Source organism: Eretmochelys imbricata, chromosome 5, assembly GCF_965152235.1.
Source record: "Eretmochelys imbricata isolate rEreImb1 chromosome 5, rEreImb1.hap1, whole genome shotgun sequence".
Lineage (NCBI taxonomy): Eukaryota > Metazoa > Chordata > Testudines > Cheloniidae > Eretmochelys > Eretmochelys imbricata.
The window spans coordinates 25,334,620-25,345,660 of record NC_135576.1 but is presented as its reverse complement, the minus strand read 5'-3'; the positions used below and the strand labels follow the sequence as shown (position 1 = coordinate 25,345,660).

Sequence of the window (11,041 nt, the reverse complement as noted above, 5' to 3'; positions counted from 1 at the left end):
TTAAGCTAGCAGAAAAAGCATAATGAGATCCAATGATTAGAAGATGAAGCTAAGCAAATTCAGACTGGAAATAAGGGTGTGTACATTTTTAACTGTGAAGGTAATTAACCATTGGAACAACTTACCTGGGGACACAATAGATTCTCCATCACTTGAAGCCTTTAAAACAAGACATGCTATAGCTAAAACAGAAGTTCTGGACATGATGCAGAAATTATTGAGTGAGGTGTAATGCAGAATGTCAGATTAGGTGCTTATAATGGCCCCTTCTGGCCTTGAAATCTATGAATTGTGTGATGTTTGTAATGAATGTTGTAATATGTGTTGTTGTTATGAAATGTTGGAAATGGATCCCTTGAACAAGAAATGGTTTGTAGCACTAGTAGGGTCCACCTGGTTTGGCTGCCTGGTAGAGTTAGTAGAAATAACTTTTCATTTCTACACAGGGTCCTAGAACCTCAGACCTGTTATAATCCTATACAATTGCTAAATATTATTGCTAAATATTTGCTCACATGTGGAAGTATTAAGCTTATCTGAACGGCCTACATTTGTGTAGGTTTTTGCAGCATACCACACAGCTACGTTAGGTTGTCATTTGTCTCAGAGAGAGAGCTAGCATTTGCACATGGTTAGTATAGATCAGACTCTTGCTAGCTGTTTATTTCCTCCCAAGGGCAGCTTGCATATCCAGTTTTGTGCAATGATATTTTTGACTGATAATATCAAATGGCCACAAAAGTCGTTCATTAACAAGCAGAAAGCTCTTACAAGTGAAGTATTTGTGCAGTCTGAGGAAGTAAGATAGGTTTCGGTATTCAAGAACATGTTTTAAAGACCGTACTTGGTAATCAGTGCCAATCAGATAAAGCCTTTTTCAGCTCTGTGAATCTTTGCTAAAGGGGGAAATTCTTGTTCTAGATGCCTGGTACAGCGAGGCATGACCGGGACATGGCAATCCAGGCCAAAAGAAACTTGGCCAAAACCACAGACCCAATTGAGAGACTTCGGCTGCAGTGTCTAGCAAGGGGGTCTGCAGGCATCAAAGGACTTGGCAGGTAAATCCAAGAAGCCAAATACATTATTAAAGCAAAGAACTTGAGTAATAAGATGCTATATCAATACGGCTAAAATGGGCTTAAGCTGCAAAATATCAGCTATTGATTGAAGTCAGTGGCAAAACTCCAACGGACTTTCATGGAGCCAGGATTTCAAATGCTCCAGAATTCAGGGGTGTTTGGATTTGTGAAGTGCAACTGCACCTCCAGTACTATTTTTTTCTTCAAAGATTTTTCAATAAAAATATAAAACTAACCAACTAAACAAAAGAGAGCAATGGAAAGAACAAGGAATTGAAATTAATGCAAGCATCTGCATCGCCAACATCAAAACAAAGGGATGTAAAGGTACAAGGGCCAGATCCAAATCCTTATTCTTCAGTGAAATGACACTGATTTGTACCTGCTGATGGTCTGGACAACAAGCTTCCTGCTTTGCACATTTAACTTCTGTTTTCCTATTTAAAATTTTGATATGGGACAGGGCTTGGCTGTGAGGTAGGACCATTAGACCAAAGTGCATGGCCATAGGATCAGTGTGCACTAGTTACATGTGTATATTAGTTAATGAGCTCACGATGGAAGTGGACTAGAAAGACAAAGGAAGTATTATTATCCCCATTTTACAGATGGGGAAGTGAGGCACAGAGAAACTAAAATGACTTGTATGCATGGCCAGACTTCCTTTGTGACCCTGGGCAAGTCATTAAATCTGAAAATGTTGCTTTAGTAATTACATCATGTATGAGTCATGTTCTATTACATCTGCATCTATGTGTCACCAATTTTAATATAGTTTTCTGTTTAGTCACTGATTATAATTTTTTCTCCATCTCAGCTGAGTTTGACAATTCTTTCAACCATTCCCAACAGCTATGATTTACCAGATGGCTCAGTTTCAATACAATAATAATAATTATTATATTGGGGTTGGATTTTTAAAAATACTTGTATACTTCCTTTACTGCAGTCCTATTTAAAAGTAAAACATCTTCCAACTACCATCTTAGCAGTTTGTGTTTTGTGAAGGTCACATTTCATGTTCAGAGAGAGGGAATGGAAAATAGGTCTTGCCAAATTGACTAGGTGGGGTAAGCAATGCTGATTGACAGGCATTGCTCATTACCACCTCAATACCGCCTTTTCTCTGAAGAGACTTTACGAAGAGGAAATGTTATCCCAATAAGGTGTCCCTTTCAAGTCCTAATAAACTGTCATTCTTCTATGTAAATTCTGCCTCTTGTACTACACTCATTCTTTATTTTATTTATTTTAAACACACGTTTTTCCACAGAGTATTTCAGATTATGGATGATGACAAAAGCAGAACCCTTGATTTCAAAGAATTCTTGAAAGGGTTAAATGATTATGCCGTGATGATGGACAAGGAAGAAGCTCAAGAGCTTTTCAGGATCTTTGATAAAGATGGCAACGGAACAATAGACTTTGATGAATTTCTTGTAACGTTAAGAGTAAGTTTCCAAACAACGTGCTTTTTTGTTATCTAAATGAGAAAAATCCTGTTCCATGACTAGCTGAACAGTCAAGTAATAGGTCAATGCAGTTCTATTTTATCAGTAATACTGGTATCTACATAAATATCAAAGGGACAACATCAGTTTGAAGAATTTCATTTCCATCTAAAAATGAGAAAGGAAAGGTGGTATTTGGGGTCAGTCTGTGGACTGGGAGCCAGGGTTCTGGGGTTCAGTTCTAGGGCTTTACTACAGACTTCCTTGGGAAAATCACCTACTCTCTCTAGGTCTCACTTCCCTATCTAAAATGGGGATGATAAATGTCCTTTGTCTTGCTTGTCTGCTTATGCTGTAAACTCATTAAGGCAGCATGGTCTTCTCTTTGCATGTGTTCATACAGTGCCTAGCACAATGTGTGTGTGGGGGGGGGCAGGCGTGTTAATCTTGGTTTGGGCCTGTAAATACTACTAAAATACAAAAGTAAAAAAAGAGATATCTTATACCTATTGTTGTTACAAGTGAAATCTAATATGGAGAGAACAGAAAGATATTCTAAAAAACATTTTTACCTGTTTTTTCAGTTTGTTTCTCTACCTTTGATAGAAGTCTGAGTCCAATCAGTTGCACTATTTAGTCAATGGTGAATTGCATTTCCTGTCTCAAGCTCTTGTCCAACAGGATGACTGTCACACTCTTCTCTGGGTAGCATTTATGTGCACACCGTGTCCCAGGCTCTCTGAAAGTGGGTTTACTAGTAACAGCAGCAGCAAAGCTTGAAGCTGAAACTGGACAGACAGCAGACAGACATAGGATTAATCTGTTAATATCTGCTTTCAGCCTCCAATGTCTAATGCCAGAAAAGACATCATCATGCAAGCGTTTCGGAAGTTTGACAAAACCGGTGATGGTATTGTAACCATTGAAGACTTACGGGGGGTGTATAATGCAAAGCATCATCCCAAATATCAGAATGGAGAATGGACAGAAGATCAAGTTTTTAGAGCCTTTCTAGATAACTTTGATTCACCGTATGAGAAAGATGGGAAGGTAAGTAGAATAGCCCAAGGCAACTGAAGGGCGCTCCATTGGAAAACAAGCCCAATATCCAACAATTAAAAGCATGTACAGCGCATCTGTGCCGTGCTTATTGATACATCCTTTGCATTAATAGTAAAATGGATGTACAGCCATGAGGATAATGTTCTTTTGTTTCTTTCCCTCCATTAATACCCAACTGCTTTTTTAATGCAGAGACCTATCTTTTTGAATAATTTGGGCAATCGAAGTATAGTGGGCTAAGTCCTGTGTCCTGCACTCATTGGGTCAGGGCTCTGTTACCTGGAGCGAAGGATTGGACTGGAGACGCTCTGCAGCTGCTTCTGTACCTCTGCTCTACCCACGGCACAACCGTGCCAATGGTTGGTGGTATCACGTAGCAGCAGATCCACTGATTTCACCTCTCCAGCCTGCCTGTGTCACACCCCCAAGCCCACTGCATATAGAACAAAATTTGACCATATGCAAAATCATAGGATTTGGGGTATTTTTGTAGTTACTTGTGATTGATTTGCAAATAATGGGATATGGCATCAGACTATGCATTCCACCTCAGGGCAACAGCACACTACATAATTAAGAAAAGTGCAATTATTGCTAATAAACAGGCCTTGATTTTCAAACCCCTTGTGAGGAGAAGATTCTCCACCTGCTAAAAAACTACAGTGCATGGTCTAGTTTAAGCACAGAGTCCCTGATTCAGGAAAGCATCCCTATTCAGGACAGCATTTATGCATGTGCTTAGCTTTAAGCACATGCTTAAATAACTTTGAGGTGAATTGGCATTGAAGTCAGTCATGAATAAGGAGATGGACTTCATAGAAGATTAGGATTGGAAGAGACCCCAGGAGGTCATCTAGTCCAACCCCCTGCTCAAAGCAGGACCAACACCAACTGAATCATCCAAGCCAGGGATTTGTCAAGCTGGAACTTAAAAACCTCTAGGGATGGAGATTCCTCCCTAGGTAACCCATTCCACTGCTTCACCACCCTCCTAGTAAAATAGTGTTTCCTAATATCCAACCTAGGTCTCCCCCACTGCAACTTGAGACCATTGCTCCTTGTTCTGTCATCTGCCACCACTGAGAACAGCCGAGCTCCATCCTCTTTGGAACCCCACTTCAGGTAGTTGAAGGCTGCTATCAAATCCCCCCTCACTTTTCTCTTCTGCAGATTAAACAAGCCCAGTTCCCTCAGCTTCTCCCCATAAGTCATGTGCCCCAGCTCCCTGATCATTTTTGTTGCCCTCCGCTGGACTCTCTCTAATTTGTCCACATCCTTTCTGTAGTGGGGGGCCCAAAACTGGATGCAATACTCCAGATGTGGCCTCACCAGCGCTGAATAAAGGGGAATAATAACTTCCCTCAATCTGCTGGCAATGCTCTTACTAATGCAGCCCAATATGCCGTTAGCCTTCTTGGCAACATGGGCACACTGCTGACTCATACCCAACTTCTCATCCACTGTAATCCTCAAGTCCTTTTCTGCAGAATTGCTGCTTAGCCAGTCGGTCCCCAGCCTGTAGCGGTGCATGGGATGCTTCCATCCTTAGTGTAGGACTCCACACTTGTCCTTGTTGAACCTCATCAGATTTCTTTTGGCCCAATCCTCCAATTTGTCGAGGTCACTCTGGACCCCATTTCTACCCTCCAGCATATCTACCTCTCCCCCCATCTTAGTATCATCTGCGAACTTGCTGAGGGTGCAATCTATCCCATCATCCAGATCATTAATAAAAATGTTGAACAAATACGGCCCCAGGACCGACTCTTGGAGTACTCAATTTGATACCAACTGCCAACAAGACATTGAGCCATTGATCACTACCCGTTGAGAACGACAATCTATCCAGCTTTCTATCCACATTATAGTCCATCCATCCAATCCATATTTTTTTAACTTGCTGGCAAGAATACTGTGGGAGATGGTATCAAAAGCTTTGCTAAAGTCAAAATATATCACATCCATTGCTTTCCCCATATCCACAGAGCCAGTTATCTCATCATAGAAGGCAATCAGGTTGGTCAGGCATGACTTGCCCCTGGTGAATCCATGTTGACTGTTCCTGATCACCTTCCTCTACTCCAGGTGCTTCAAAATGGTTTTCTTGAGGACTTTCTCCATGATTTTTCCAGGGACTGAGGTGAGGCTGACCGGTCTGTAGTTCCCTGGGTTCTCCTTCTTCCCTTTTTAAAAGATGGACACTATATTTGCCTTTTTTCAATCGTCCGGGATCTCCCCCATTCGCCACAAGTTTTCAAAGATAATGGCCAATGGCTCTGCAATCACATCAGCCAATTCCCTCAGCACCCTCGAATACATTAGATCTGGAGCCATGGACTTGTGTATGTCCAGCTTTTCTAAATAGTCCTTAACCTGGTCTTTCACCATTGAGGGCTGCTCACCTCCTCCCTATACTGTGTTGCCTAGGACAGCAGTGTGGGAGCTGACCTTGTCTGTGAAGACAGAGACAAAAAAAGCATTGAGTACTTCAGCTTTTTCCACATCATCTGTCACTACGTTGCCTCCCCCATTCAGTAAGGGTCCCACACTTTCCCTGACCACCTTCTTGTTGCTAACATACCTGTCAAAATCCTTCTCGTTACCCTTCACATCCCTTGCTAGCTGCCACTCCAGTTGTGTTTTGGCCTTCCTGATTACACCCCTGCATGCTTGGACAATATTTTTATACTGCTCCCTAGTCATCTGACCAAGTTTCCACTTCTTGTAAGCTTCCTTTTTGTGTTTAAGCTCATCGAAGATTTCACTGTTAAGCCCAGCTGATCGCCACATACTTTAGTGCTTTCCTGAATTGGGGCCAGAGTTCGGATTTTTGTTACCACCTGTGCCACTAATTGGTCTTAACAATGTTTTTTGCACTTTATAAGCACTTTCAACACACAAACATATTTAGGAAGTAAATATAATTGTCCCTACTTTACAAAAGCCCAAGGTCATAGAAAAGTCAGGGTCAGAACTTGCATCTCTTGTTTCCAAGTCTTGTGCCTAATCCACTAGACCACAGGTCCTTCTGAACAACAAACTTGACCTCTCTGAGCTGGAGCTGATCTAAGCCACACCACTGTTGTAAACTCATGGAGCTTCCAAAGCTTCCTGTTATTTGAAACAAGGACATGTCCCCTGACGTTAGCAGCGGGGATCTGGGCTTGCTTTTGTTAACAGGTGGTTTCAGATAAGCGAAATTCATATAATGGAGCTGGTAAGGATGTCTGGCTTAGTGAGCAGAACTAATTTGTTTTAGCCAATGTGCCTTAACACTGAGCTTCAGATAAAAATCACCTTAGCAAAAGCACCATAGTCTTGCTGAGTCAACCAAGCTTGGGAAGCTGGATGCCTGTTTATAATAAGTGGAATAGGCTTTAAGGTCCAGATCCCCCAGTTATTGAATCATTTTAGGTGTCTCCCAAACACAAGACTGGAACAATGACTGGAAGATATCTTTTTTGTAAATAGCTTTATTCAAAGTACTGTATAAATGGTCCAAAGATTAAAACTTCACAAAAACATTTATATAAATGAAGGATTGGAAAAATATTTCTCCACATATAAAAGGTCAGGCCAATTTAAAAAGTGGATGGGCAGACTATTTGCTTTTGTAAATGGTTTCAACCCAGAAATGCATATCAAAATAAACAAAACTCAGCTGGGATTTAAAAACTGCTTTCTCTCTTTTAGTCAGGTCTACTCTGAAGAATGGCATCTTTAGCTTGATAAATGGATATAAAACTACAATCTCCCAATAGCAGCAGGAACCCATTCCAATTCATTCATTACAATGTAATGAATTTGCTGTCCAAATTCAGATGAGTCAAAGAGAAAATTAAATGGCAATCGTTGTCTTTTTGAAGGACGAGAGCTTCACTGATTCTGTCTTTCAGTTTTCAGGGAAGATGAGAACTAATTTCAACTAGGTTCACATAGGGAACAGGACCTCTACATTTTAGGACTTTCCACTACTGAAGGAGTTACACCTTCTTCATTTTCCCTCCTGTCTTAGGTTCCTTCCTAATTCAAGATAACTTGAAGCACAACAAGTATATGGCTTAAATCTTGCTCGTTTACAGACGTTTATTTACATATAGTATGTATGTGTTATGACATGAAGAATGAAGATTTCCTTTTCTGTTTTAAAATTTTCTACTTTAGGTTACAACAGAAGAATTCATGAACTACTATGCAGGAGTCAGCGCTTCGATAGACACTGATGTCTATTTCATTATCATGATGAGAAATGCTTGGAAATTCTAACTGTACATTTAAGGAAACAAGACATTATTTCCAGCTTCTTAGCTCCACATGATTAAATATGTGCATAATAATATGGTCACGTTTCCCACAATAGTACCTTGTAGTCACTGTGCTGATTTCAATGTATCAGAAGAGACAATACTCACTATACCACATTGTTTTGGCAGGACCATGCTGAGCTGATGGACATCATAGGCTAAGAGGAGATTTGGTAGCACTGCCAATAATCACGCCCCTCCCTTTTCCTCCTGCTCCCCTTCTCTATGTTGTTTCTTCTCTCAGATGAGTAACCAGTTTCTCCTCAGACATGTGTGCTAGGCACCTTTCATTCCCAAACATGTTTCCAAATTCATGGCACAAGCTGCAGCTGTGTGTCAAAGAAGGTACCATAGCACCAGAGCAGAGGATTCTGGGATGTATATACTTAGTATAAATGTATAGGCATTTTTGTAGTATGTATACTGTCCTAAAGCTCCATAGATTTATCTTCCTTCTTTTTCCTTCTATTCCTTTATCAAAGTCACCAGAGGGCATAGATGCTTTACAATGTTCTCTTGTAACTGTGCAATTGGAATACCTACCAGTGCTCCACCCAGTGTCTATGCTGGACCTAATCTGAAAGACTATACATATTACGAAGATACTTCTCCTGGGAATTTTTTATGAACTAAAGAACTTTATAATCTTATTTTTTCTTGGCTTTGCTGTTGAAAAAGACTGGACATTAATTAACTGGAAGAGATAATAGGACTCTCCTGTCATGTCAGTGTCTGTGAGAGCTGATGTCTGGTCAGCTACCTGTGAGAAGAAAGGACGGTGAGAGAAGGGGCCTGTCTGAAAGCCATACTTCCTCTAATTATCCTTGCTTTGGTTCCTTTTCTCATTTCTTTTGTGTCAGTTTGTCTTTGTCCCAGAGTAAATTGTTGTCATTGTGTAAATGGTTTACATGAAGCAGAATTTACTCCAATTAATTTGTGCCAGTGTCATATACTTGTGTTTTCAATCTCTCTATCCTTAGTAAAAGACTTGAGGTTTTGACAACAAATCGAGCCATGTTCAGAGCCAACAAAAAGTGCTATTGGCCACATTTTTACAAGCGCTTAACACCCAGAAGTGGAGCTCGATTTTCAAGAGCTCGGCTCTTATTTACATACCAAACTAAGTGGCCTGATTTTCAAAAGTTCAGTGTGTGATTTTGAAAATCTGACCTTAAATGTCACAATGGCAGTTAGTAGCTACTGAGCACTTAAAATCTGGCCCTGAGCTGTTTGGAAACATGGCCTTATGGGATACATACTTGCTAGTTTGTTTCAGTATGACCTATCATCACAACAGTAGGTATCTGGAATTCCTCACCACAGCTGTGCAAACTCAATGTTTGCCTTGATCTGGTAAGACTCTGCACACTTGCGTAAATTAATAACTATGGAAGTTGGTGTAACTGGAAAAGGAAATTATTTTGATTAGATAATGTGTCATCAAGGAAATGAGGACTCTTTACATAATGTGATACTGTTGTGGACCAACAAATAAATTCATGTACGTGAAGTAGAAAGGTGCCTTACATGAAAAATACATGTGCCATTTCACATGCTGGCAGTTATATGTAGCCACTTTCTTATTAATTTATTTATTGGGTCTGTAACAGGTATATTCTATACCTTGCACATTTTAAATAAAGATGTAACGTTAGTGGGCTGTGAGAGTCACAAAGTGAAAAATGATCCCACTCTGGCATATACTGTATCTAAAGACTCCCAAAATCCACAGTGATCTGTTGTGCTGACATTTAATCAAGTGAAGTGAAAAGTTTTGTCTTACTAACCTTAATTCTTGACCAGATTGTCTGTTTAATACTAACCATATAAAATTCTAACATCTATTCAAGGCTAAGTGCAATATGCCTTTTCAAACGCAAATTTTTGTTTGTAAATTGGATGAAAAGCTCTGACACTGCAAAACGTATTGTCCCTGATCCTACACTATTAAAGTCAGTGGGAACTTTGCCATTGACTTCAGTGAGCAAAGGATCAAGACCATTGTGATTAATGAAAGATCACTGCTTTGAGATTAGATTTCCCTTCTCTTTCTACACCAACCCTGAATAATAGAACTTTGTGCAAGGAAGTGAGTGAGGTGAACAGGGACAGAATTGGTACATCCTATTCTGCAGAGAGCAGGACTCTGTGGCCGCTATTGCAATAGGCTGAAAACCAGCTGACCTCCCTTTGGATTCTCTGTAAGTAAGTTCTGGGCCACTAGGGCACATGGTCCCTCCCCTGCCACACCCTTTTTTCTGGAAGTCATTTCACATGAATAAAGAACCCTGAAAACTTCCCTGGAACTGTTACTGATTCTAATCCCTCTGGCAATGTTCCCGTTCACTGCAGTAGAACCAGGCCCTCAGTCCGCTTTTTAAAACAAAACTTGTAACTGCAGAAAAGGTATATTGTATTTGGGGGGGGAAAAGAGCTGAGCTGAAATATTTTTTTACCCTCTAGCAAATATAGTAGAATTCAATGGGGATCTCTACAATAACAAATATAGTTTTATTACAGGTATGCAAAATCATACAAACAAGCACAGCACATTGGCTGCTAAATTGAAAAAGTTATATACTAAGGACCCGACGCAGCCATCCTTGACCTATGGATAAAACTTGCATTGACTTTAACAGAAGTTCAGTGCACAGATCAAAGGCAGTGTGGACCTAAGGGCTTGAGTCTGGTCTCAGATGCCATTATAAATAATGCTGTATGCTTGGAGCCAGCAGCAGTGTCTAGCACTGTTGTACACTGTACTGTAAACAGAGATAGCTATAAAATTGCATTGCATGAAGTTGAATCCATTAGACAGCATCTGTTAAACTGTAGTTTCTTGTGCACGTTGGTCTATATGAAGTAAATACTGAAGAGATGCTGTAGAGAGGCTTGTGTGGCTGTATCATATATCTTCTAGAGCTTGATGCTGCAATAGGCACGGCAGCAGTTATTAGAATATATGTGGTAATGCACACCAGTTTTATCTGGGATTAGAATTAAGATTCTAAAATGTTATTTAACACTTTGTTCCATCGCATAATTTCTCATTTCTGATCATGAAACTCAAGCTACACCGCACGGTATATAAATTGTAGGGAACACCTTAGGCCGAAGCATGTAGTGTTTTTGATCGGTATATGGA

General features: G+C 40.2%; 1 protein-coding gene across 1 annotated transcript; it reads left to right on the top strand.

The window, feature by feature from the left end:
• Positions 1-921: 921 nt before the first annotated feature.
• On the top strand, positions 922-7,858 carry CAPSL (calcyphosine like). Its single transcript, XM_077816246.1, has 4 exons — positions 922-1,058; positions 2,353-2,530; positions 3,371-3,580; positions 7,757-7,858. The coding sequence occupies exons 1-4, from the start codon at positions 922-924 to the stop codon at positions 7,856-7,858; spliced, it is 627 nt and encodes a 208-aa protein (XP_077672372.1).
• Positions 7,859-11,041: the final 3,183 nt, after the last annotated feature.

Bases quoted from the DNA above. Each gene is read 5' to 3' on its own strand.
- CAPSL (XM_077816246.1), top strand. From the start codon at position 922: ATGCCTGGTACAGCGAGGCATGACCGGGACATGGCAATCCAGGCCAAA. The intron at 1,059-2,352 runs GTAAATCCAAGA...GTTTTTCCACAG, and splicing joins GGCATCAAAGGACTTGGCAG to AGTATTTCAGATTATGGATG. The intron at 3,581-7,756 runs GTAAGTAGAATA...TTTCTACTTTAG, and splicing joins CGTATGAGAAAGATGGGAAG to GTTACAACAGAAGAATTCAT.